Source organism: Cladophialophora yegresii (genome assembly GCF_000585515.1).
Source record: "Cladophialophora yegresii CBS 114405 chromosome Unknown aczIN-supercont1.4, whole genome shotgun sequence".
NCBI lineage: Eukaryota > Fungi > Ascomycota > Eurotiomycetes > Chaetothyriales > Herpotrichiellaceae > Cladophialophora > Cladophialophora yegresii.
The window spans coordinates 1,038,827-1,064,549 of record NW_006913048.1 but is presented as its reverse complement, the minus strand read 5'-3'; the positions used below and the strand labels follow the sequence as shown (position 1 = coordinate 1,064,549).

The following is a 25,723-nucleotide window of genomic DNA, read 5'->3' as shown; positions in this document are numbered from 1 at the left end:
TGGGATGCTATGGGATGCTATGGGATGCTATGGGATGCTATGGGATGCTATGGGATGGTATGCTCTGGTACGGTATGCTACAGAAGAGTGTGGATTGCTATGGGATGCTATGGTGAGATATGGTATGAGTCCTATCCGTCGGCGTCACGGTCATGAACAAATATACCGATGCAGATGCAGATGCGTGGAATTCAGGGCATTGTACTGGACGTTGATGAAACCCAATCCCACGCGACGGTTGGTTAATATAGAATACAAGGAGTCTGAGAGTTCCAAAGCTATTCACGGCGGTGGAAGACATGTCGCTCATTCATTGGCGCTTTAGTCATCAACAGTAATTAGTATGAGGTTGTTTGCTTGGTGCGGACTTTGAAGATGAATTGTATCGCTTCACTGACCCTACCCTGCTCTCTACGAGTCCCTTTTTGTTCCACTCCAACTCCAAGATCCATCAAGACTGGAAGACCATTTGAAATTGACCTCATCTACTCTTTGTAACCGACCTCACTTACTCGTTGTCATCGTCATCGGCAACCTCATCATCATCCTCCCACTCATCGTCGTTATCCCCTTCGCCCTTCTCCCCCGCGGCTAGACTGAAATCAAGATTGACATCATGGGCGTCCTTGACCCGCTTCCAGAATTCATACTTGGGCCCGGCGATTCCGTCCCGCTTGTTCTTAGCAAGCAAGTGTTGGATCCACCCCTCCGCAAGCATTCTATGCCGCTTAAAGTCCTCGTCCTTGGTCGCGTCGAACCCCTTGATGGCCGCCAGCAGACCGCCGTTCTTCTTTGCGTGGTCGTTAAACTCTGCCGCGGTCATGTCGTTGATGACGCCGCTTCCAAGCTGAACCGGGAGACGGATCACATTGTGAGCTTGCTGGGTCAGGAAGGGCGACATGATGAACTGGTTGTTCCCGCGGTCTATAATGACCCAAGTCGTGTCAAACCGAGGTTGCAGCTCCAGGGAGTCATGGGCAGGGCTGGCAGCGCTCTGAGTGTAGGCGTGCATGATTGCCGTGGCTTCTGACTGAGCAATTCCCATTTCCGTCAATTTCTCGACGTTCCAGGGAAGGTTGTCACCATATTGCCTCTTGAGCCACCGTCTCTTATTCTCCGACTCGACGGGATCGAGAAGACCTTCGCATTGGTAAAATATAACCTTGTTTTGGCCCAAGAGGATCAGTTTCTTGGCTTCTGCCCCTTTCACAAAGATGAGGTGCTTTCCTTCTTTGAGAGCGGCTTCTCGTGCAAACAGAGGACTGAACAGGACAACTCTCAACCAGGCTGCGTCCAGTACACTTTCAGCGTCTGCTTTGCCTTGGTTGACCTTGAAATCGTGCGCGGATTTCGTCCCAGAGTTGCAGAATTCCGTCGAGCACATGGGACACTTCAGCCTGTGGCTGTTCGCCGTGTCAAGCTCTTGCCGGGTCCAGTCCATGAGGCAGGTTGCCGGCCAAGAGTTCCTACACTTGGACCCGCTGTCCGTGCCGACGTGGGTGAGGATGTCGACGTCGGAGTCGATGGCTCCACGACACCAAAGGCAGGTGTCATGGTTTCTGGGACCGCGACCGCGAGATAGGACCCAGCCGTTCAGAAGCAGAGCAAGGAGACGGGTCACCGTGTTTGGGTCAGTGAGGTCAAGGTCTGGGTGGAGTTCTCCAGGATCTGGTTCCGGAATCATCGTCCAGGGCGTTTGCTTCTTGCGTTTGGTCGACGGGATCAATGATTCTTCAGGTTCGGAAGAGGTCTCGAAGTCGCTGTAAGGCTGTGTCTTGGGATGTTCTTCAGATGATAACGTGTTTGGCGTGTTCGCGTCAGAAGATGATGGCGAAGGTTTGTCTTGCGGCCCTGGATGGTTGTCACTCCCAGGCACGGCCACTGGCTTGTCGACGTTGGATTTTGGCAGGACTGGTTTCTCAGCAGACGCCGTCTCAGGCGCGTGGGTGTCTGGAGACGGACTTGTTTTCTGGTGGCTGCCACTGCCGCCTAAGGCTGCAGGTGTCGGCGACAAGTCTGGGTCATCTTTGTCCTTCGCCATGTTGAAAGACGACGACGACGACGACCTGAATCTGAAGGCGAAACAAAGCAGATGTTTGAGGTTCATGTGTTCACTGTCCCGCGGCAGCTACGGCCACAGAAGGTGCAGTCCAGGTTGTATGGAGGGGCGGCGTGCCAGAAACCGCGAATGTAATACAAACGAGGCGCACGTCCAGCCAGCCACAAATACAACGACACTATTGGCCGTGAGGCTGGCAGGCTACCAGGTACTTTTCTTTGTCATTAATTCTTAGTCGGCTTGTGAAGAAAAAATGGAGGGAAAAGATGCAGCAGGCAACCATCGCCCCACGCACGCAACCATGGTCCTGGGACGCGAACCAAGGGAACACAAGACAAGGTAAATTCTGCTGGGTGTCGTGCCGGCTAAAGCAAACGTAGCACCCTCTTTCGTAATAAGTGGCATGCACCTGTGTTACCGACGAACCAGCGGAAAGCGAAGCGTGAATATTAATGCTCGCAAGGCTGTCGCCTACCCCCAAACCCAGCATCGACTCCGGTTCAGATGCAGCCAATACAACCCATGCAGCAACAAATTAACCCTCTTCTTCGCCTGATCTGGAGTACAGACATTGGAAAAAAAGGGAAAAAGTTGACGACGTAATCAACGCCATTTCTCAAGCCGAATGCAACGACCATGCTGTTGGAAATGCTGATGGAAGTTGACAAGATGATGAGCTGGTCCGTGACCAGTGGGGATCCACAGCGGATCCGCTATTGACGATCGTCCAGAAGTGGAGCTCGTTCTCGGTCTTCGCTGACGATAGCGCCCTCGTGTCGCGCGCTGCGGTCTGCTCCAAATAGCTTTGGAGCTGCAACTCCAAGGGAGAGGACGAACAGGATTGCGGCGATAACGAACGCAAATATCCACTGAAAAGCGACGACTTTCGTGGCCAGCTGACCCAGTGCAAGTGCTATCGGGCATTCGTTAATAAATCATCACACAGAGGCGGGTACACGAACACTTACACAATGCGAGAAGGGCCAGTTCAAGTCCCATCGTGTAGTCTTTGAAGACCGCAAGGAAGAAGGCACCCAACATGAGGATTCCCCAAATGAAAATGTTTGCAACGATACGGGCAGGCAGATGGGTTCTGTCATGTCCCACCATTGCGGCTCCATTCCAGAGGATCGCCACGTAATTCCAGGCCAAGGGTGCCGAGACGATCGGGGCATGGATGATTAATGGAGTAGCGGAGTGACCGAAGTAGAGAGCTGTCAGGTTGAAAAGGTTGACGATCAGAAGCAGCTCACCCTGCCAAAAGTAGCCTCGCACCCAGAGCATGATGAAGCCGAACGTCAAGAGGTTATGCTGCACCAAGACATCAGCCTCAGCACGTTCAGTTCAAGTTCGAGGAAGCATACCAAGATGAAATGCGAGCCGACATTTGCGGCGCTTGTGACATAGTCCTTCTCTGCGCTCCACAGGAAACGGACATAATGAGCCTGGAAAATCAGGACAACCACCCAGTATATGCTCGTCAGCACCGAGTTGACGCTGAAGCCGCTCGGATTATGATTGTTCTGTCCCCATATCGTGTGACAGTGCTGGTGCTTCGAGCAGTCGGTCGGTTTTTGAAACGTGTAGATGGCACCGAAGATGACCAGCACGAGCCAGGAGACGATGGTGAGGATCTTGTAGGCTAGCAGGTTTCTCTGGGTGAATTCCTCCCGTTTGGTGAAAGGGTTGTCTGCAAGAAAGTGTTAGCTCCATGTTGTCTGACAGTGCTCGAGTGTCGGAAGGTAGCGTACAGTCTGTCAGTGCCATCTTCAAGTCTTCGGCAGCGGGCTGCGGTATTTCGTGGCTCTGCTTGGAGGTTCGTGATGGAGGTCGAGATGTGGACTGAACAGAGTTGAGGCTCAAAAGGAACTCAGGGTTGAAGGCACCAAATGCAAGATGGAAGTTACTGCGCTAGGGAATGCAACATCGCAGGCCCTGTTTCCACCCAAGCGTCCTCGTGATCGAGTGCTCTGGCAGGCAAGGAACCTGAATTGAGGAGAATTGGAGCACAGTTGCAACTCGGAAACCAAATCATCCATTCACAATGATCAAATGCATGGAGAGCTCCGAGAGCTGCACACATGTGTGGGGGAGTGACGTCACCGATCTACGCTGCGTTTCACATTCTGCGAGTCGAGGTCAAGAGAGAAGTGAGGGTGTACTCGTACTGGTGGTAAATCATTGAATACCGTGCTTAGAAAAGACCTTGTCCTCGTTTTTGAGATTATCCAGTAAGGGGACGCAGCTGTTTAAGTACACAACAAACAAAGACCGTCCTGCAGTCTGCTCTCCCATTAAAACTGGGCCACTGCAGCCTCGTAGGCGAACCCAAGCGTCATCTTAGCATGTTGCAGCATGTGGTCGAAACTCAAGTACTTGATGGTGTCGTCCGACGTATGAATCTTCTTGTCCGAATACTCAAAGTCCGACTCGATCACAAAAGCTGATGGATAGCCGTACTTGCTTGCTGAAGCGTGGTCGGAGCAGGCATAGCCGCACTTTGTAAGAGTGTAAGGAATATCGCAGTACGTGGTGATGATGCTCTCCACAAACTTGGTGAGGGCTGGGTCGACAAAGTCTGTGATGACGCCGACTGACTCGGGCTTCCCATGCGCAATGGTCTGCTCAACATAGCCGGTCATGTCCTGTTGGATCATGGCCTTGATATCTCTGCCCTCCTCGTGATAGGACTTGAAAATCGCCTGACTGCCCAGCAGACCTCCTTCCTCGGCCGAATACCAGTGGAACTCGACCGTGTTTTCAGCCGAGCCGTTCACGATCTTTGGGGATTGAACCAGAGCGGTCAAGGCCTCGAGAATGGTGACGGTGCCGCTGCCGTCATCGTCGGCACCAGGAGCGCGCAGGAAAGGGAGGAACATATTGATGCTATCCAGATGGGCACCGATCACAACCGTATGGTTGGTCTGGCCTGGAAAGCGGGCAATAATACTGGACTGTCCCCACGAATGAGGGAACAAGTTCAGCGAGGCGCTGTAGTTGAACGCGCCTGATGCTTCCATAATATCTTTGATCTGGTCGTGCAACCACAGAGCCGCATCTATACCAGTCTGACTCCTGAAGTAGCGGGTATGGAAGGATGTGAATGTTTCAAGGTGCTTGCGCATGTTGTCCTTGTCGAGCGTCTTTGCCAATGACCTGACCGTTTCATTATGCTGCGGTTTCTTTGGGTAGGTGACAGTGCTTGAGGCGAGGTCAGAAACGACGTATGGGTAAGTGTGACCATTCTCGGTGATATCCATGAACTTGATGCCATTCTATCATGTTGCAGTCAGCATTAGCCACTTCGTTCCAGCACAAGAGTAGGCTTACCCTCAATAGCTCCCACTTGTCGTCTTCGGAGACCCATCTTGTCTCTCCCGGGCTGAGCTCGATCAAATATCTGTCCTGGTCGATGGGCTGTTGCTCATCGAATGTGATCGCCTGTTGGATCGGGTTGTGGAGTGAACGAGCGCAAGCCGTAGCCGCCAGCGACGTGGCCAAGAAGCACAACGATTTCATGGCGAACACAGTTAAAGCTAGTAACAAATGATTCGACGGGATATATAAGAAATGCCAGTATGGATTTGAACAAGCACGAGTAGTGATATACAATTGGAGATCGCAGGTAACACTAAACATGCGAGGCTTGAGACACGGTTTAGGGTAGCCTGGGCGACGTCAACCCCACACTCAAAGGCACTCCGGATTCTCCGTACTGTAAGAGCCTCACTTCGGCTAATAGGTGTTTGTAATCTCTCATCGGTGTCTATGCGCCGTCAATAACATGCACAGGTTGGATTTTCTTACCTGTACGGGGTAGACGTAATCATTTGCCGTGCAATGAAGTCTCGAGTCATTGTTCTGCTCTCAAGGCCGTAACCAGATGATAGATGCTCCGTCCTGCAGCATTCGGATTGACTCACTCGACGCCTCCACGATGGCTGGCGCTGGCCTCCAATTCGCTGGAAAGCGGGAACAATGACTCCAATTTCGCGATCTCACGGGATGGCGGCCGGCTTGCCTCCATCGCAGCCGTGATAGATAGCTCCGTATCTTCTCTCATCCATCAATTTCACTCTCGACTAGGTCTAATCTCGTCTTTGGATTGATAGAGCTCGCGAGCTTGATTCGGTCTTCTACTGAATCGCCAACTCCCTTTGCCACTGCACGAATAACTTGCACACGATAAGCAGGCGTCTGACTCGATCACCATCAACATGGCCACCCACATCGTCCCGATCATGTCAACTCCAACCGTTGCCACCTCTCCGACCAGCCACGGCACTGACAAGGTGGCTGCTCAGATGGGCAAGGTATCGATTGAGCAGGCGACGACACCGCCGATGATGCACCGGACTGCTATCGCCGGAAGTTCAGTGCGCATTACGGTCCCTCTTGACGCCACTCCGAGGACACTCTACTCCGATCAGAAGCTTTTTCGCCGCGACAGCCTGGAGCGCCGCGAAGCTTTGCTCAAGGGCAAGGAAGGCTCGCGGCAGCGCAGGCGCTGGGAGAATGGTACTCAGCAGATACCCAGAGATTAGATTTCAATCAGACTAATGTGACTCTTTGGCAGATCGTCTGATCTCAAACCCATGGGCGGTTCCTCCCTTGGCTTCTGACTGGGAGATCCGTCCTACCTACCCACGCCGTACCGTGCCTTATTACCTTGCTCCTCTATGGGACGCCGCGGAATTCCAGCGCGCCGTTGAGTCCAAGCTCAAGGGCCGCAGGAGTAGCACGAGGAAGCATGGGAAGCACGCCCACAACACCGGCATGAGTCCAATGGAAGAAGCAGCGACAAGCATCCCCAAGGAGGTGCGAGCCAGGTTGAAGCGAGCCAAAGCCACTAAAGGCCTGCTTCAAGATCTGGAAGAGTCTGTGAGGACATTTGTGCGCGGGTGGAATGAAAGGGAAATCCGCCTAAGAAAAGACGGTCTTCATGATGTGCCCTTGACGAGCGATAGTGAGGAGGACGAGGAGATCGTCTTCATCGGCAGGGGTGGTGCCATGCATGATGTTGCTAGAAGGAAAGAGAAGGACGGGGCTGGCTGGAATGACGATGGCACAATCAGTAACGAGAAGATGGTCTTCGAAGGCCTGGACAATGACAAGGGGGCGGCTTTCGCTCGCTGGCTTGTCCACTGCGTGGGCCACTACTACGGACTGCGTACTTGGAGTGTCACCCATGACGTCGAGGGTGAGGAGAAGAAGCGGCGCGCATATGTCGGCGTGGACAGTCGTGCAAGAGGATTCCTCGGACGAGGCATCGAGGTTGGTCGAGAGATTGAATTACCCCGACCTTTGTGGGGAATGGTGTAAAGAACTCGGTCTGAACCTAGAGATCGATAGGATGTTGTTGGGACGGCGATCCGGCCCGACGATCTTCAATTCGGCTGGTGGTGGTAGAATCTGCTGATTGGACTCGGGATGCACTCGTAGGAGTTGGACCGTTCAATTGCGAGCGAAACTCCGTGGTTGGCACGTCAGCTTGTTTCTCAGATCGTCGCCGTACAACTTTGGCGGTACACAAGGCGTATCTCGGTGCTGTTCCTCAGCGACTCGCTTCACGGCGATCCACGCAGATGTTGGGGTTTCACACCGCCTCGAGCACATTGCTGAGGGTCTTGTGGAGATGGATGCGCACCATCCGACCATACACAGTAATTTGGCATATCAAACGAATAGATCGAGTTGTGAACAGTCAATGATAAAAGTGGTCCTCTGCTGGCCTAGTGACAGTACTGCCATAAGCAAAAAAGTCTTGTTTGAGACACTTCGCACGCAAGATGCAAGCTATAGGCAATCGGCAGTCCGTAAGAAACCGGAACTACCAGCTAGCGGGTGTTGGACTGGTCGATTTTTTTGTGGCAGTCCAGTTGAAGAGTAAGCTGATTGACTCTCGCCATTGAAGCTCTTATTGTATAAGCGGGGCTACGTCACTTATTGCAGGTGCATTGTTCTAGTGCCGCGACTCTGCACTAGCCGACAGCAGGTAATCTATTCTGGCCCTTGACTCTCAAGTGTGGACGTTGTTGTCAAGCCTCGACTGCCACAACCGGCCGTTAGACATAAAGTCCTTGATACATTCAGAACCGTGCAGAAGCGAGAGTGGGCGCTCCCGAAATTAGCCGGTCGAGGCCCGACCCACGGTTTGGAAGTCCACGCGAGGGTTGGAGTCCACCACTAGACACAACCTGCATCGGAGTGCAGATTTAGCGCGGAGCCAAGGTTGGCGGGATGCGGCATCGAACTAGAGCTGATTTTCAAAGAGCTCTGAGCTGCTCCCGAGGCTGATCATCGATGCGCAGACCTGAAAGTCAGGAACAGACGAATGCCATCGTCAATGGGTGGCTCGACAGTCAACTGGCGAAACTGGCTAGAAATCGCTCGCTGCCCATTTGGCGGGTCGAGCCGTTGCTAGTGGTTGATGATCACGAAGCGACCTCTTGTAAGGTTTCGGAAGCCGACCACGGGTTGCATGATTTTTAGGCCGGATCCGCGGTAAAATGCGTCTCACCCAGCGGTTATGATAGCATTGCCTGAGTTAGATTCCAGGTTAAGCACACGTGCTTCAACTTGACAATGGCAGTCGTGGTTGAGGTGGTCTCACGCCTGGAGACATCGAACTGCGCACCCAATGTTTGAAAATGAAGCGAGACAAGGCTGCCCAAGGGTGGGATTGTCCCGTCCGATATGTACTGTGTACCAGTTGCTTCAGCCCCAGCAGCTGGAATGCAGGTTTCCCTCTCACAGGTCTGAGGTGATACGGAAGCGCAAGGTACAGCATCTAGTCGTGAACACATGTTCATGTTCCTCTGAGTGAAAGCTCAAATGCAGCCAGCTCAGGAAACTCCACTGCCATGATGCCCAAGCCGAAGCAGCGTATGAAAAAGAAGCAACAGGTGACAATGGAACAGTCAGTACCAATCAGGTGATGCCACATACGACTCGGGTCAAACAGAAGGAGCGAAGAAACGGGGTGTTCGCATAGGTTCAATTAAGGCACATTGCACTAGTCTCTGTGCGGCGTAGCCACCGAGAGCCGCCCCACCAAACCCGACCGTCAGAGTTTTCTCTCGTGCTTTACCTCGTGATTACTCCATAGTTGAACCTGACTGAGCATGCCAGCTCGGCTACGTAGTCACAGTTTTACGGGGAGAAGCAATCGATCGGTCTGACTGGGCTTCTAGTTCCTTTCCGCAGCGGCAGACCCCTTGTACTGTTGCCCATGATCTTCGCAACCGTGTCTGACCGAGGACACGTTGGCTTTCGGGGCCTTCGCCTACTCACACGCCGCATTGCCGTCTCCCATCCCACCGGATGTATCTCCTGTGTCCCACCATGATCCAAATGCGATCCTGCCCCTCTGTCCGATGTGTGCCTAGTGTTGCAAGAACGAATTCTTGCCACCATAGGCATCACTCGCAACTCGATGTTTGATCTCCCGCTGGCCTCCACAACGCGGAGAATAATGCTTGCTCGCCTCTGCAACCCTTGTGCGATGAAATGGGCGACTGTGTCCCCGTAAGGTGAATTCTAGCAGTTGCAGCCTTTAGGCCATTGGAGGGTAGCTCGAGCGTGTCGCTAGGCTGGCTCACTAAGACTTCTCAGGTCACCACCCACACATCATCTTTCAGAAGCAAATGGCCTTTGCGGGTGGTCCCGGCCATCACCCGCTCCGTCGGACTTGCACCCTTGGGTCACAAGTCCCTCAGTGATGAGGACGATTATTGCTGCGCCAGCATCGGCGCCTGTCCTCCTCGTGGGAAACGGCTAGGACAGGTTCACACCCCTCATCGCTAGTCGTGGAGTGATTTTGTTGCTTGATTCTGTTTGCTCCTCAGCCTTTCACCAATGGTTGCAATGGTGCTGCTTGCTTGTGATATGCCGTTGGTGTTGCTACCTCTGGCTTTGTTCACTGCGGCAACCCTCACCAGCGCAACCATTTGAAAAGGTCTCTTCCTTTTATCTAGACATCAAACTCCCTTCCGATCTCAAGGGATATTGCACTCAAAGTCCGAATCCCATCCCTCAACCGTGTTGTTAACCTGTATTACTCTGATACAATGACCCGGCACACCCTTACCCGGGCCTGGTCAAAGGGTTCCACTACTTCAGAAGGCACCATATCCGATCGAAGTAGTACCAGGTCCAGCCGCTCCATACAATCCAGCCACACCCAATATACGAACCTCACTTCGTACAGCGACACAAAGGCCATTGTCAAGCATTGCGAGCTATATGAGGAACGTGAAATCGTCGACGAGGCCGAGGACTCGAGTAGTGAACAAGACGATCGTCGAGCATCAACCGAAACATACGCCTCCACAGTTGCTTCCGAAGCCGAGTCTGACACCTCCAGAGCCCCGAGCCTGCGCCCGTTGATGAGACATATCTGCTACGAGCCAGATGCTCTAGCTACCGGTCCGGCCGAATTCGGCGAGCTCTTTCCATCAACAAAAAGAATTCTCATCCAACATGACGACACCACTCACGACGGAAACCTCAATCTCCGACTCGACACCGAATTGACGGTATCCAGAGGTCACAAAGTGAAGCTGACTCTTTTCCACCTGCGCATGTACGACCTCGCTGAACGCCAATTCTCGCTTCGTCGATATCAGCGGCAATCGGGTCGGGAAGTCTGCAACTCGAAGCGAAAGTATCTGAAACCCGTCGCCGCGCCATGGTCATCTCCAGCAACACGACGCTCGTTGATTTCGACTTTGACGAAGATGAGCCTCAAGACACTGAAGAGCAAGCCTCGCTCGAAGACGCCTCAAGAGCTCGGAGAAGATGAAGAATCTGACGATGATTTGAACTTCCTTGCGACCCAAGCTGATGTCAAGGCTACCATTCCGACCGATTCCGTCAAGATTGAGTTCTCAAATTATGCTCAAGTCCAATTAGACTGTGCCAAAAGGGGAGAAACCAAGTATGACTTTGAGTATTGGGGTGAAAAGTATAGCTGGAGACGCAACGTCTATCGTGATGAATCTGAGCTGGTTTTCTCTTTTGAGCTGGTCAACTTGTCCTCCGGGGATTGCATTGCTCATATCACTCCGGACAAATTGTCGCTGAGGCAAGCTCGGCGGGAAGCGTCGCAAGGGAGTTGGGTGCCACCATGCAGCATGCGGCTCACGGAGAAGGATATCTCAAATGATCTCGGAGATGTGATCGTGGCGACGGGGCTGATGGCACTGGTGGATGATTGCATAGAAAGACACTGGCATGAGCCTCACCGCTCTTGACAAAAGGAACGAAAGGATGATCTGAGATCATATTTGGTGGCGTTTCTTAGCCTTGAAGGGCCGCAGGAAGACATTTCCCGTTGCAGTGGCGTTACACAGGTTCACAGCGGTATGAGATGCACCGCGAAGACGAGATGCAAACGTCTCGGCTCCGAGGCGTCGTTCGTAGCGACGACGTACATCGAGGGACATAATTGTACAGCAAGACGTATGGGCAGGCCATGACAGAACGCACTATATCTGGACATTAGCTACCTAGGCATGTGGGCAAATAATCTGGCGGTCAGCTTGGGAGCACGTCTCAAGATCAACATCCAGAACGTACAAGGCATGCGGGACAAAGAGACACGCAAGCATATCGCTCATTTCCCGACCCCTTGATCAAGGCCAGCAATGTGTTCATCATCGCGGGCAATAGGTTGACTCAAGCTGTTGGCCGTAGAAGGCCGGATTTTTAGAGGACCAGGTCTTTCGAAACAAATTGCACCTTCGAGATCTTGGTTGTTGTTCTAGTCCGAAGTTGGACTTCGTGGCTGGGCGGATGCCACACCTTTGTGATTGGTCAACGCCGCGCTAACCATTGCGCTCCCATCTTTCCAATTTGTGAAGTCGCATCCACTTGCTTCTGCGTCTCTCTCCAACCATTACCGTCCATATTTTGCGAAAGACGATACTCGGTAGTACTGCTGTACAGTGCCACATCTCCCCAACCCTCGCCACGCTTGACGGCCCAACGCCGCAACCATCGGCGCTCACCATTGCTTGCTCGCTCTTATGGATTGTGCCTCCTTGGTTTGCCCAGCTTGACTCGACACTTATTGCGGTCCGGGGTTGTTGACAATTGTTGTGCTCCCATCCACTGGCCGAATTCGTCTCTGCTTTTTAAGTATACCCATGCACGGAGTACTTAGCCTTTGTCGATTTTCAAGCCTCCACGCTTGGAAGGATAGGTTTACTCTCATCTGAAGCCACTTATATCCAATCTCTCGCACTGCCCACTCTGTTTCATGGGGCGATTGGGCTGAGCGCGAGACGTGGATCGAGTTCATGCGTGTTCCTCACCCCCAAAATTTTTGCTGCCCAAAGGCCCAATTCGCGAAAAGGCAACGAGGGCGACCAATGAGGTATACCGCCCTGGATTTGACGTACTCTGACTGCAGCAAAAGAGAAAGAAACCTTCAATCCTTGTTCGGAAGCTCGCTGCTCCCAAATCTTCAGGACTAGTCGCGAACATCGACCAGCGACTGCGATGTTTTGTGGATAGATCACCACCCAGACATTTGCGCCTTGCCGCTATCTTGCATTGGCCCGTCGGCATCAGTACTACAGGCCCCCACCCCGATATTCCATCCGACGTTCAAGGTTGGTGGTCTGGCCTTCCCTCGGCCTTTTCTCCATTCCTTCGGTGGTCACATAATTTTGCTTTCTACGCCATCGTGCATACCATAGCTTTTGCTTGGACCCGGAGCTGCTTTCCCCCTGCTGTAAGCTGCCGGATGCTTTGATGCGCTGGCAAGAATTCTGTGGTGAGGCATGATGGCTCTACCTACGCTTTGTGTTCTACGCCATCCCATCCTCTACCCACGTTCGATATCTCGCGTCTCTGTGCATGCTTACACTTGTGCCACTTACAATTCTTCACAGATGACGCCAGGCCATCTATCAGTCGGTACAGAGTGTCACGAGATCTAGATCACGTTGCACAGAACCCAACCTACCTCCACAATGCTCAAATCTGCTCTCCGCTGCCCATGAAATGAAGCGGTACTAGGACACAGGGCGCCTGTAGTTGGAACAGGTACTGGAGGCAGCTGCAGCCTCCCTTCTGATACGGTCACCCACTCTGACACCTCTCAGGATCGGTAGCTGGGTACTGACCTGTGTGTCTTGTATCCGTCGCGTATAAAGTCTGCGGTGGTCGGTTGCCACGCAGCGTGGTTCTCTCTTCACACTCTCTCAACCCTCAGCTTCATACTTTGAGGGAGCTCCGGCATCAAGACGTGGAACAGGTGAACCGAGCACAATCAAGCCTGTTCCTCACCAGTTCCTAATCGTCGACATGGCAACGAAAACCCATAAGACGTGGCAGGAGGAGCTCGCTGGTAAGCCCGAGGTCATGTCAACCCAGATGTTCCCAGCGACGCTAAATCTTGGCCAGCTGAATGTCGCAAACAGCGACTGCCCACACCTCAGTTCAACATTGTCTCTGATCGTCGAGGTAAGTCTAGCCTCTTGCATACAGTGGAGAGAACCGCATCCTTCCACCTACTTATTTTTGGAGACTAACCTGCAATTCGCACTGTTAGGTGGCCGCACAGCCTGGTCGGCTACAGTCACAATCCGAGGTGAGAACCTTGCAGCCAGATACTGGTACGACGGACAATACCTCAACAACGCGAAAGAAGATGCTGCCGAGGTGGCTTGCACGAAACTGCGCAATCCTTCGATCACCGCCGGCCAGTCAACAGTTTACCGCGCTCAGTCTGGCTACGGTGGCCCCTGGGCACGCTAATTACCAACTGCAACCGGTGTTGGATGACAGGACAGTGCTTTCAGCTTGATACAAACGTGCAGGCCGACTATGAGATGAAGTTTCGAGGAGGATTGATTGTCTCGATACCTGCTGTACTCATCAGAGCCTAAACATGGGGTTCATATGGGCATAGCGATGGCGTTACGGGGCCAAGCGGCCATGGTACAGCTGAAGGCGGGTTTTCTTTGGGATTGGACTTCTTTTCCTTTGTTCCATACTCACCGCATGATTCTTCCTCGATATCCATGATACGAGAAGAGAGATTAGAAGCCAGTCTGATCACTTGTCCGAGCTTCGACTGTGCACCTGTCAGCGAGGGAGAGGTCTCAGTCCTCGGTCAAATTTTTGACCGCTTTTACAGATAGAGGGAATTGCAGGATCTAGTTAAGGCCATGCCACCCCAGGGATCTGTTCTAATCTCACCTGTGCACCGTCCCGGCAACTTGCCGAATCCTCTATTGCGTGCCTGGGCATTTCGGGGCACATGATCAGCACACGTGCGTCATGCGGATTTTGCAGGAATAACCTTGCATTCAGTCGTGGGGGCAAACGTTTGTGCACCATGACCTGTCGTGTCACAGATCAGGACTAGGTGTAGTATGTACGCCCATGGCCCAGCAGGATGGGCATCGAGTCGGTGGGGGGCTACTAAAGGACCTTGCGCGAACAGAGGGAAGGCACGAAGCGTTGCGCATAGGAAAAGTTCCGAGCCAGAGAAACATTCCAACTCCAACTCACACCCAACTCACCTCCAAATCATCTTCACCTCACCTCCCATCACTGTAGTATTTCGTTTCCTCGCTTTTTCTTGTCCTACGCGCTCTCCGCCACATGTCAAGTACCCGTAGGCAAAGACTGACGTGCTGGATACAACCCCGTGCGACTTAGCACAGCGGACGGGTGCATTGCCATCGTCAGATATCATATGCGCTGGGCATTCCACGCAACGAGATCACGACTTGACATCTTCACCGCCACGAAGAGGGCAACTGCTGCCATTCCCCATGCGTTCGGACCCGTCGCGACCATGTCGACCGCTACGAAACCCTCAGCGCTGACCTTTGATCTCCATGGCCGATGTTCGGTACGCTGACACTCGTCAATCCTTACCCAGCTGCAAAAGCACGGCCGAAATTGACAAATTCCGGCGCAAACCCCATAGACATCCAAGGCTCGTGCCTCAACCCTTCAATTGCCCCATGGCGCAGTCGAGCTACCAATGTTCATGCCCGTCGCGACACAGGCATCTCTCAAGGGACTTACGCCAGAACAGCTGGAGGAGACAGGTTGCAGGCTGTGTTTGAATAATACATACCACCTGGGCTTGAAGCCTGGCCAAGCGGTGCTAGACACCATTGGTGGAGCCCACAAGTTACAAGGCTGGAATTACAATATTCTGACTGATAGTGGCGGGTTGGTTGGTGCACAGCACATCCCTCAGCTTTCCTGCGTCTGCCGGACCAGTGACTGATTTGCAATGTTGAAGTTTTCAAATGGTTTCATTACTGAAGTTGGCAAAGATCACGGAGGAAGGTGTGCGGTTCCTTAGTCCTCACGACGGCAGTCCTATGTACGTCCTCCCCACTCAAGCCTCTAAACGTCTCTCGGACAAGTAATCTCATGTTGCGCTCAGGCTACTCACTCCCGAGCACTCAATGTCGTTGCAGAACTCTATCGGCTCGGACATTATGATGCAGCTTGACGATGTCATTCAAACTACGTCGCCCGACCGGGCCCGTATGAAGGAAGCCATGGAACGATCTATCCGATGGCTTGATAGATGTATCGTCGCGCACAAGTATCCCGAATCTCAAAACCTCTTTTGCATCATTCAGGGCGGTCTCAACCTGGAGATGAGGAGACAATGCTGCCTGGAGATGGTCAAGAGGGATACCCCAGGCATCGCTATTGGTGGTCTCTCCGGAGGAGAGGCCAAGACTGATTTCTGCAAAGTGTATGCTTGCAATCGCCACCCGACCACTTCTGCTTTACATTTGGCGTATCATGAGACAAACTTACAATACTCGATAGGGTTGACACATGTACGAGCTTGTTCCCTGAAAAGAAGCCAAGATATGTCATGGGTATTGTACGCAAAGCCTCTTCACTTTACGTGGCGCAAGCACTGATTTTATTAGGGCTATCCCGAAGATATCGTCGTTGCAGTGGCCCTTGGAGCGGATATGTTCGACTGCGTATGGCCGACAAGAACCGCTGTAAGTGGAGATCACTTTCATTACCAAGGCTGCCATCAGCCTTCTGGAGCACCGTGCCTCTGACAAGTGGCCTATCTAGCGCTTCGGCAATGCTATCACCGCGTGTGGCGTCTTGAATCTCAAACATGCTCGATACGCTGAGGACTTCGGTCCCGTTGAAGAAGGCTGTTCTTGCACCTGCTGTCGAGCGAAACAAGATGGAGGACTTGGGGTCTCAAGAGCGTACATCTATCATCTTGCTGCAAAAGAAACGGTTGGAGCTCATCTGTACGTTTCAAACTCCCCTTGCACCTGTTGATTGCTCCCCCACATTCACTTTGGCTAGTCGACTGATCTTTTCTTCTCATGCTAGATTGACCATGCATAACGTCCACCACTTGCTCTCGCTCATGGGACGAATCAGGACTGCCATTCTCGAAGATCGATATCCTGCTTTCTGTAAGGACTTCTTCGTGAAATACTTTGAAAGTCAGCCTCCACCGGAGTGGGCGGTCGACGCACTCAAAGGGGTAGGGATCGACATATGATAGAGCATTCTTTTCTCGTTCGCGCTGGCTTGAGGAAGGAGTGCTCGTTCAGTCCGAACACACTTTGAGGAAACCGGTTTCCTCGCTCGTGCGTGGTGTTGTATTGGGCAATGAGGCATGTTGAGTCCGGCGCAAAGATGCCATCGCCGGTTCGTGTCGGCATAGTCAAAGCTGGGGTTGAAATGTGATGGATCATAGGGCTCGGCCTCAGGAATGATGCAAGATCTTTGTTCAGGTCTTGCCGCCATTCTAGCGTCTGACACCTATCTGTACTTGTAATACGTGGCCGGTATATACTCTTAGACTCTGAAGAACGTCTGGCTTGCGCCTTGGTGGGAAATCTACGGTCTGTTTCATGAGATGGACGGCGGTTCTTCTGGCCGTCACGTAAAATGTTCCATCCTCTCTGTCGTTAGGGCGTATAGTAACCATCTGTTGGGGATGGTCCTGCATTCCGGAGCTCACAACATGTCCTGTCATGTTGGACTTCAACGTCACGTCTTGCTCTCCCCATCCAAGCCTACGTCTTCCAACACCCTCAACTTGGCCTCTCGCTCCCTCGCGAAACTCAGATCCAAAGCCTTGACAAGCGCATAGATGCCTCGTAGGAGCGGCGTTTCCACGCCCTTGCTCTCCGCCAATCTGACCGCGTTGCCCACAATAGCATCGACCTCCATTCTCGCGTGAACCTTGGCATCTGCCATCATGCTCGGCTCGACACCGGGCAACTCGCGCACCTTTGCGCGGTTGATCTGATACTCGACCGTCTCGGCATTGATACCATCGTAGCCGCACGCCTGGGCGATGTGCGCGATCTCGAGCATGAGCGATTTGATGAGGTTGAGGGAGATCTCGGGCGGCGAGGCGTGCAGGAACTCGCCATCCCTGGACAGGGAGAGCGCGCAGACGGGATTCCACGCGGCGTTGATGAGCAGTTTGCTGAAGCGTGCGGCTTGGACGTCGCTGTGGACTTTGGTGCGGCCGCCGCCCTGGGTCAGGAGCGCGGAGAACGATTCGGCTACGGGATGACACGTGGCAGAGTTGGAAGGGTACGTTCCTATGTGGAGGAGATCGATTTCTTTGTGGACGATGACGCCGGGGGAGATTTGCGTGGCCGGGAGGTAGACTACGCAGGACAATAACGGGTTGGTTGGATAGAGTTGCGCGTAGGGTTCTTCGACTGCGATGCCGTTCTGGATCACGGCGATGATGGTGTTAGGGCCGACCGCGGGCCTCAGTTGCTCTGCTATGCTCGGCGTGCTGGGGATGGCTTTTGCTGTGACGACGACGTAGTCGAACTGGTCGCCTGAGGGTAGGAGGGAGACGGCTTCCTCGACGGTGCGCGCGACGTTGGGTTTCAGGTTGAGGTTTTGCCCGAAGATTGTGCTGTTGATGGTGAAGCCCGTGGTGGAGGCCACGGTGTAATTTGAGCGGCAGATGCAGTAGATGTTGGAAGGCGTGACGGCTCGGGAGAGGATCCAGGCGTAGACGGCGCCGACGCTACCGGTGCCGAAGACGAGGATACGGGGTAGAGGGGAGGTCATTGTTGTGTCTGTGCTGAGAGGAGGTGTTAATAGAGTGTACTCCGTCTATCGCCCGAGAAATAAGAAGCGTGCGGGCTGCTTGATATGAGTGAGCGTTGATATCACGTTTCCGGTCTAATGAAACCAACCGGGAGTAAGGCCGATAATGAGCGAGATGGTCGTGCATGGGAATTGGAGATCACGGAGGATACGGAGGTACCCGCTGCCGGATATCCTTGAACCCTTGTTTGGGCCTCTGGCTCTGAGCAGACCAAAGACGCAAAAAGAGATTGAGCACGCGTGCGGGAGGCTGTCTTGAGGGCAAGAAGAACTGAAAGCGAGTGTCCTACCTTGTGTTGCTTGGGGCAGTCTTGCTGGACGAACTTCGCTTTGCTGCCACGGAGAGTGCTCTGGCGACCGGCTGAAAGTTGACTGTAGGAGCTTGAGAGACTCTGCCAGCACAATGACTGTTCCAGCGACTATGCCTTCGAGATTGACCAGGGATTTGAAGAGCTGCGGTCTGACTGCCACGGAGTCCTGGTAGAGAACTGGGGAAGCCCAAAAAGATACACCTCACGCGACTTTTACCTGAGGCTTTCATCTCTATTCGGGTAGCATGTCAGGCCATTTGGTACCTTATCTTAGACACGGTGCGCAACAACCGATAGATGTTGCGGGCCAGTCCGTGTCATGAAGGCTTTCAGAGGTCGCCCAGAGATGGGCGGATGGGAGACCAGTTGTGCGTTCGAGGCCGCCTTGCTTCGGAGTTGGTTCGTTACGGTGGGGGGAATACACGACGCGTGCTGGGGCTTGAGACGCGACCGTTAAATGACGTTGTTGTGCAGGCAGAGCCCGCCTTGAGTTTGCGACAGGGACCTCCCTGCTTTATCTGAGGTCCAACACATTAATCAGAAATTCAGACAACACGATCTAGCAGCGAGACACGGAGAGAGTATAAGATGATGGACCCCGATATACCAGCGCCGTCCATCGAACATGACGGCTCCTCGGATTCCAACGTTAACGCGACAAGAGCACATTCACTCGCGTCACCCGCGATCAAAGTGAATCACCACGACCAGACCCTCGCCCACGCCCACACTCACGGACACCCGTCGCTATTGCACTCTGCTGCACAGGTGCCTTTGCCACCATCATCACCCATGCGCAGCCCTTATCACACCCCTGCGCCGCCCACGACCAAATCTCTCTCACCAAAGCCCCCCTCACGCTCACCTTCTGTCGCAAGTTCTCGGGGAGAAAGGCAGAACACCCCGCCCTTGCGCAGATCGACGTCCAGCCTGAGCAACGTAAAAGGCAGTACTCCTCAGTACCGGCGAGCCTCTTCCAACCTGAATCCTCTGTCTCCGGTCATAAATGGCAAGATGGCTGTCACCGACCGGCCACCTGTAACGGCAAATTCCGTTGCTCAAGAGTATTTCGGAAAGGAGTTGGAGGCGCATACATCTCTGCAAGCGCCAGTGCTTGTCCTCGTTCACGACTCATGTTATGGCCATCGCTTTGCGCGCCCGCGTTCGACCAAGAGTGCCCTGGCTACGATCGTCGAGCGACCTGAAAGGATCCATGCCACCGTATTGGGCGCATCGGCGGCCTATGTGCGGCTAGGAGGGCGCCACGCCGAAGGTGAATTTGCTCCTCGGCCCAGGCATGACCCTTCGAACGTGCGAAACATACCCTTTCAGATTCGCAAGACGGCTCGCATCATCCCCCTCACGCATCCGTCTGTGGCGTTTGTGCATGGCTCAAAGTGGATGGAGGAACTGCAGATCATGTGCGACACCGCAGAAGGCAAGTTGGCCCTCAATGGAAAAGAGTTGGTGAGACCGATCGGATACGGCAAGGACGAGAGTGGGCACCCACTTCCCAAACTACACGAGGGAGATCTCTATTTGTGTGCAGAATCTTTGGCGGCCTTCCAAGGATGTCTGGGTGGTGTTTGCGACGCCGTGGACACAGTCTTCTCGTCTCCGTTGACGAAGCGAGCTTTCGTCTGCATTCGACCTCCGGGCCATCACTGCTCGTCCAATTACCCATCCGGCTTCTGCTGGCTGAATAATGTCCACGTTGGAATTGCCTATGCGGCTATGAACCATGACCTTACGCATGCTGCAATCATTGATTTTGATCTGCACCACGGAGATGGCTCGCAGAATATTGCTTGGGATCAGAATCGCAAGGCTCATAGTGCCGCTAAGAATGCACCGGCGCACAAGAAGACTCCCATCGGCTACTACAGTCTCCACGACATAAACTCATATCCCTGCGAATGGGGTGACGAGGAGAAGATTCAGAAAGCGAGTTTGTGCATCGAGAACGCACACGGCCAGTCGGTCTGGAATGTACACCTTCAGGCTTGGACGACGCATCAAGAGTTCTGGAAGCTCTACGAAACAAAGTATGTGATACTCCTCGAGAAGACAAGAACATTTCTGCGTCACCATACAGCAAGATTACGCGCGGCTGGAAATCAGCAAGCGAAAGCTGCCATCTTCATCTCCGCTGGATTTGACGCGAGCGAGCACGAGGGCGCGGGCATGCAGCGACACAGTGTCAATGTGCCCACCGAGTTTTATGCACGCTTCACATCCGACATTGCCAAGCTCGCTGAAGAAGACAACCTTGGTGTTGAGGGCCGCGTTATCAGCGTGCTTGAAGGCGGATACAGTGATCGCGCCCTGACCTCCGGCGTGCTCAGCCATATTTGTGGCCTGGCTAATGACACTGTTACACCCAATTCACAGGGTTTCTCGACGGTCGGCGGGAATACATATCAGACGATCAACAACTGGGTTGATCAAGTCAACAACACCTCCTCCGAGTTCACCTATTCTGCAGACTGGTGGACGTTGCAGAACTTAGAAGACCTTGAAGCTGCAGTCGCGGGTCGGCAACCTTCGACCGCCAAATCCTACAAGGACAAGACCGGTGATTATGCGTCTCCGACTCAGGCTTCTACGCTGAAGATGACTCATCATGCTCGTGAGCGGCAATCTCTTACTGCGCTTCAGGCCAGAATGTCTCTTGAAGCCAAGTACGAGCCCCCACCGCCAGATGTCGACTGGGCCGTCGCAGCATATGAGTTGTCCCGAGTCATAATCCCAAGCAATCGACAGACTTTAAGTTGTACGCACGAAGAGCTCAATGCAGAAGCCACCAAAGCTCGACGAGAACGGCAATCAGCCGTTGGCGTGCCGGCGCCATCAGACGAGCCAATGCAATTACGCGTTCGGAAAGCTAAGGTGCAGCCGCCTGGCCTTCCTGCTGTGCGCGCAGCCTCTCGAAATGCTAGTCGTCGGACGACTATAGCAGCAGTTAGTGACCTGCCTGATCCGACAATGAAGCAGCCAGAGGTACCTTACGGTAGAATGCGCCGTCGATCCAGCGATGCTTCGAGTATCTTGTCAAGCTTTCAAGGCATGAAGTTGTCGGATGAAAAGGCGGGAGATAACGAGGTTGTGTCGAGGCCGCGAACCGCTCAAGTACCCTCCAGGCCACCCTCTGTGGTTCCAGAGCAAGCCGGAAAACCGGCTCCAGTAAGAAAGCCCAGAGTGCCAGCTGCCACGAAGGTGCCTTCAAAGCCAAAAGCTAGTCCACGCAAAGCGAAAGCTACTGTCCCGCCTGTACCGACGATACCTTCCACCAATCCTACTGAAGCGAAGGTTGGAAATGGCATCAAACGAGAGTCGTCTCTGTCGTCTCAGGACGTGACCAAGCCAACGGCGAAACCAGACGGTGTGGATGGCTTGACGAATGGCATGAAGAAGATAAGCATCAAGCTGAAGGTGCCAACCGCAGAAGAGCATGACGCCAAACTGCAACAGACAGTGCTTGATGTCCAGCAGAAGAAGCCCCGAGCACCCAGGAAGCCTGCAGTTCCTAAATCCACAAGGGTATCCGAGAAGGCACCAGTAGCGGCTGCTGCCTCGCTCTCTGGGAACCCGGTGCCAATCCAGCCAAACCCCGTGCAGCCAGAAGTTCAGCAGTTTCCTGAGGTTCTGACAGCTCCGGCAGCACCTTCTGTCATCACTGAGAAGTTGGCTTCATCTGCCGGCCGAACATCCACAGATGGGACTACAGAACTGGTGTCGGAGAATCCAGAGCTGGACGTCCTGCCACCATCTACTGCCGTTCAGGTTGCAGCACCAGTAGCAGACTCGCAGGTCTCAATCGCCCATGAGCTGCCCGTAGGTTCACTCATGGCAGACCCTGAACTTCCTTCCTTGAATGCTCTTGCTGGCGTCCCTTATGCTCCCATCCCAGATGCGGTTGCCACTTTTGTGAATCCGACCACCAATACGGCGACTCGGAATCCTTTGCATAAGGGAACGGATGCAGAATCTGCGCTGTCCGCGGCACCAAACCCTTTTGGAGCAACATCCCCAGTACAAAGAACAAAGCAAGATCTACCGCTCTTCACTTCGAACTCACCCATTCCATTTGCGACACCCACGAAGAACACGAACAATGAAACTAATATGGATTCTATCAAGTACGAACCCGCTGACGACAACACCAAGCGGTTTGCCGGAATCTAGGAGATCCCGGAAACACCGCGGCGTTGAGCACCCTGTGGTGCAATATGACGCGGTTGTGGTCGGCGATTGGGGAGGAATGGCTTGATGGCTTGATGGCGCACAGCTTGAAGATTCTGTCCCCAGGAGCCGACCTGTTCGTCGTCGATTGTTTGCTTTGTCTCCTTTTCCTTTGTTTGCTTTGTCTCTTTTTCCTTTGTTTGAGCTGAGTTAGAGATACCCCATACAGCATGATAGGCGCGTTAGGCGCTTGGATAGGGACGGTTTCTGTGGCTTCGTTCCGGAAACTCAAGCCACGCATGCTGGACAGAGGGGCCTCGACTGGACTCAAAGGCTCGTACCGTAGCCGATGAGATGTGCAATTACCTGGTAGTTATGCTTGTAATGGGGAGTGACGAGCACAGCCATCCATTGGGCTGATTGGATGAAGGGACCTCGTTTCTCGGATTCCTTGATAGGAAATTCCTTTCTTGAACAAATCAATGCCCTTGCATTGGTCCAGAACCGCCAACCTTGCTCCCTTCGAAGTTCAAAGTGACTGGCAGTGGTCAAAGACATCTTCTACGCGTGGAGCTACAGTAGCTGTACAGTCGCGGTGCGAGCAGCGTCTTAAGAGTTAAGGATGGAAATGCAACTGGAACAGGAACAGGGAAAACATGGATATGATAACCTATTAAGCAATCGGTCAGCAGAGTCGCAATTGTAACACCAAGGGTAAGCAAACAATACTCCAAACTACGGATGGAATAACAACGCCCAGTCAGTCTCTGACACCGAGGAGTCGGAACAAAGCGCCAGGCCGGCTCGTCTGTTTCTGTCTGTCCACGACTCCAGGCTCAGTAAGAACCCTCATTATCTTCGTCTCCGCCTTCATCTCCGTCATTCGTCTTCGTCTTCGTCGCCAGCACCCGAGCCCGGGTATAACACCGTCTTCAAACACCACCATGAGCTCATCTCACTTACCCCATGCCATCTTCTTCCCTCCTTCCTAACCCCCCCGTGCAACAGACATAAGTGCTGGTGCTTGTACCTGCACTTGCACTTCCCACCACTACTTCCTCCAACCAAACCAATTCGTCCACGACCGCCAACCGGCATACTTCTTGGCTTGTCCCACGGGCTTGGCTTTCTTCCTGCTCTGCATGGCCGCGACGGCCTGCTGGGACAACGGCGGTGCAGCCATAGAGTCAGCATAAGTGTGCAGCAGCTCGTATTGGTCCTGGGGCTTCAGCAGGGTGAAGCGGTGCCAGGCCTGGATCTGCGCGCGGGTCCATCTTCCGGAGTAGATTTCGCGCTCGATAGAGTCTTTCAGGGCCGAGTAGGTGGGGTGGCCGTCGAAATCAAAACGCAGTTGTTGTTGGTGTTGCGGTTGGTGTTGCGGGCGGTATGGCTGATGCCCGTACTGAAGCTGGCGATGTCGCGGCTCTGCATACGGTGTCGTCATCTGTCGAGGAGAGACGCGGCGCATCGGTTCTGGACTCCGCGGGCTGCGCGGGCTGATCGGACTACGCCGACTGATTGGGCTGATCGGACCGTCTGGGAAGGTGGGACTGCGCTTCGTCGGCCGCCGTGTCACCACGCTGCCAATCCGGTGGAGGCTGCCGCTTCTAGCTGGCCGATGAGAATCCGGGAGGTTGTATGCTGCGGGCGGGGCGTCGGGCATGGCGATGGCGGCCAGGTCCTGGGCGGGATTGGTCAGGCGGGAGGAGAGGTCCATATCGATGTCGCCCTCGCTGCCGGTGTAGCCGTAGTCGAGGGGTTGGTAGGCGTTGTTGCGCCGGCCTATGTGCTGTGGTGCGTCGGAGGACCATTTCTGCAAGGACGTGCGGGAGCGCTTCGGCGGGAGGGACAGGTTCAGGTCCAGATCCATGGGGCGGGACAAGCGCTTGTCCATCACGCGCTGGGCGTACGCGCGGGGGTCGTCGTTCTCGAACTGAGACGAGGAGCGCTTCTTGTTCGGCGACGTCATCGGGAGAGTACCCGCATGGCCTGTTCGGTAGCTCTGCTGGGCGCAGTCCGCGCAGGTGTAGGGGTGGTCGAGTCGCGGGGCGAAGAAGGCGCCAGACTGGCATGCTAGGGTCGGGTAGTCGCATGGTTTGGTCACGCCGACTTCGCAGCCGCAGGACCAGCTTTCGACTTCACGGTGGCACATCTTGGCTGGGAGTGTTAGTGTTGCGGTGGTTGAGGTTGAGGTTGGCGGGGTTCTTTAGCTGTTGCTTCGAGTTTGCTGGGAAGGCGTGGTCGAGGACTGGGAGAAATCGAGAGTGGGAGGGCAAGGAAAAGAGAAAGGGGGTGGTGTGCCATGTCGGTCAATGTGGAATGGAACAAAGGGAGAGCAGACAATAGATTCTTTGTTTAGCATGTCCGCATGCGTAGACTCGAGTCACTGGCGATGGATGGGACCGCGACTGGAAGTCAATCATGACAAAACACATAGGAGGAGAATGGAGGGAAAGACTTGAAAGGAGAAAAGAATCATATTCGAGGGTATATATGGACGGGGCGAATGATAGAAATATACTCGGGGAGAGAAACAGAATGACAAGGTCGTAAGGCATAGAGACAGAGTAACCACCCACCTGTCTTCAGTAGAAGCTGGATCGAGTTTTGTCCTGGCGTCCTCCCAAGAACTCCTTCGCCCTAGCCAGCCATTGTGGGTCTAGCCATTGTGAGCTGAGCGGAGCTTTTGGCCTGCTTCGAAGCGAAGTGTGGTCCGCGGCTGGCGGTGCCTGCCTTGCATGTCTCGCGGAGACCTCTGTAAGCGTGGATTCGTGCCGTTGCGGCACTTCATCATGACCCTTGAAGCCCAACCGCTGGAAGGGTTCTGACTGCTGAGGCTGGGTTAAGGTGTAATGGCCATGCGGGACATCATGTTTGAGGTTGTCGAAGAAAGGCTCATAGGGCGAGTTGGAGCTTAGATTTGGCAATCGGTATTGCGCGTGCTGGTATATTGGCTTTGATTGGCCTTGACCTTGTGCGCAGACGCGTTGGTGTCGAGGCAACGGTCGTGGCTGTTGGAATTGGGGTGGTTGCCACGTTCCTTGGTCGTACTCTGCCG

The 25,723-nt window shown here is 53.7% G+C and overlaps 10 protein-coding genes across 10 annotated transcripts; 5 read left to right on the top strand and 5 right to left on the bottom strand.

Annotated features, from left to right (window-relative positions):
• Positions 1 to 508: 508 nt before the first annotated feature.
• On the bottom strand, positions 509 to 2,041 carry A1O7_05701 (uncharacterized protein; the record flags this gene model as incomplete). Its single annotated transcript, XM_007759709.1, has 1 exon — positions 509 to 2,041. The coding sequence occupies one exon, from the start codon at positions 2,039 to 2,041 to the stop codon at positions 509 to 511; it is 1,533 nt and encodes a 510-aa protein (XP_007757899.1).
• Positions 2,042 to 2,772: 731 nt separating this feature from the next.
• On the bottom strand, positions 2,773 to 3,826 carry A1O7_05700 (uncharacterized protein; the record flags this gene model as incomplete). The annotated part of the gene is made up of 4 exons (XM_007759708.1): positions 2,773 to 2,972; positions 3,028 to 3,370; positions 3,424 to 3,749; positions 3,811 to 3,826. The coding sequence occupies 4 exons, from the start codon at positions 3,824 to 3,826 to the stop codon at positions 2,773 to 2,775; spliced, it is 885 nt and encodes a 294-aa protein (XP_007757898.1).
• Positions 3,827 to 4,353: 527 nt separating this feature from the next.
• Positions 4,354 to 5,578, bottom strand: A1O7_05699 (leucyl aminopeptidase; the record flags this gene model as incomplete). The annotated part of the gene is made up of 2 exons (XM_007759707.1): positions 4,354 to 5,334; positions 5,390 to 5,578. 2 exons carry the CDS (start codon positions 5,576 to 5,578, stop codon positions 4,354 to 4,356), a joined length of 1,170 nt encoding a protein of 389 aa, XP_007757897.1.
• A 698-nt stretch (positions 5,579 to 6,276) lies between these two features.
• A1O7_05698 (uncharacterized protein) lies at positions 6,277 to 7,381 on the top strand (the record flags this gene model as incomplete). Its single annotated transcript, XM_007759706.1, has 2 exons — positions 6,277 to 6,577; positions 6,636 to 7,381. The coding sequence occupies 2 exons, from the start codon at positions 6,277 to 6,279 to the stop codon at positions 7,379 to 7,381; spliced, it is 1,047 nt and encodes a 348-aa protein (XP_007757896.1).
• Positions 7,382 to 10,128: 2,747 nt separating this feature from the next.
• Positions 10,129 to 11,313, top strand: A1O7_05697 (uncharacterized protein; the record flags this gene model as incomplete). The annotated part of the gene is made up of 1 exon (XM_007759705.1): positions 10,129 to 11,313. The coding sequence occupies one exon, from the start codon at positions 10,129 to 10,131 to the stop codon at positions 11,311 to 11,313; it is 1,185 nt and encodes a 394-aa protein (XP_007757895.1).
• Positions 11,314 to 13,372: 2,059 nt separating this feature from the next.
• On the top strand, positions 13,373 to 13,825 carry A1O7_05696 (uncharacterized protein; the record flags this gene model as incomplete). The annotated part of the gene is made up of 3 exons (XM_007759704.1): positions 13,373 to 13,415; positions 13,472 to 13,531; positions 13,620 to 13,825. 3 exons carry the CDS (start codon positions 13,373 to 13,375, stop codon positions 13,823 to 13,825), a joined length of 309 nt encoding a protein of 102 aa, XP_007757894.1.
• A 1,048-nt stretch (positions 13,826 to 14,873) lies between these two features.
• A1O7_05695 (queuine tRNA-ribosyltransferase) lies at positions 14,874 to 16,589 on the top strand (the record flags this gene model as incomplete). The annotated part of the gene is made up of 8 exons (XM_007759703.1): positions 14,874 to 14,930; positions 15,009 to 15,259; positions 15,333 to 15,416; positions 15,480 to 15,800; positions 15,878 to 15,935; positions 15,985 to 16,062; positions 16,142 to 16,329; positions 16,415 to 16,589. 8 exons carry the CDS (start codon positions 14,874 to 14,876, stop codon positions 16,587 to 16,589), a joined length of 1,212 nt encoding a protein of 403 aa, XP_007757893.1.
• A 494-nt stretch (positions 16,590 to 17,083) lies between these two features.
• Positions 17,084 to 18,133, bottom strand: A1O7_05694 (2-dehydropantoate 2-reductase; the record flags this gene model as incomplete). The annotated part of the gene is made up of 1 exon (XM_007759702.1): positions 17,084 to 18,133. The coding sequence occupies one exon, from the start codon at positions 18,131 to 18,133 to the stop codon at positions 17,084 to 17,086; it is 1,050 nt and encodes a 349-aa protein (XP_007757892.1).
• Positions 18,134 to 19,071: 938 nt separating this feature from the next.
• On the top strand, positions 19,072 to 22,668 carry A1O7_05693 (uncharacterized protein; the record flags this gene model as incomplete). The annotated part of the gene is made up of 1 exon (XM_007759701.1): positions 19,072 to 22,668. One exon carries the CDS (start codon positions 19,072 to 19,074, stop codon positions 22,666 to 22,668), a length of 3,597 nt encoding a protein of 1,198 aa, XP_007757891.1.
• Positions 22,669 to 23,716: 1,048 nt separating this feature from the next.
• On the bottom strand, positions 23,717 to 24,817 carry A1O7_05692 (uncharacterized protein; the record flags this gene model as incomplete). Its single annotated transcript, XM_007759700.1, has 1 exon — positions 23,717 to 24,817. The coding sequence occupies one exon, from the start codon at positions 24,815 to 24,817 to the stop codon at positions 23,717 to 23,719; it is 1,101 nt and encodes a 366-aa protein (XP_007757890.1).
• Between the last annotated feature and the right edge of the window lie 906 nt (positions 24,818 to 25,723).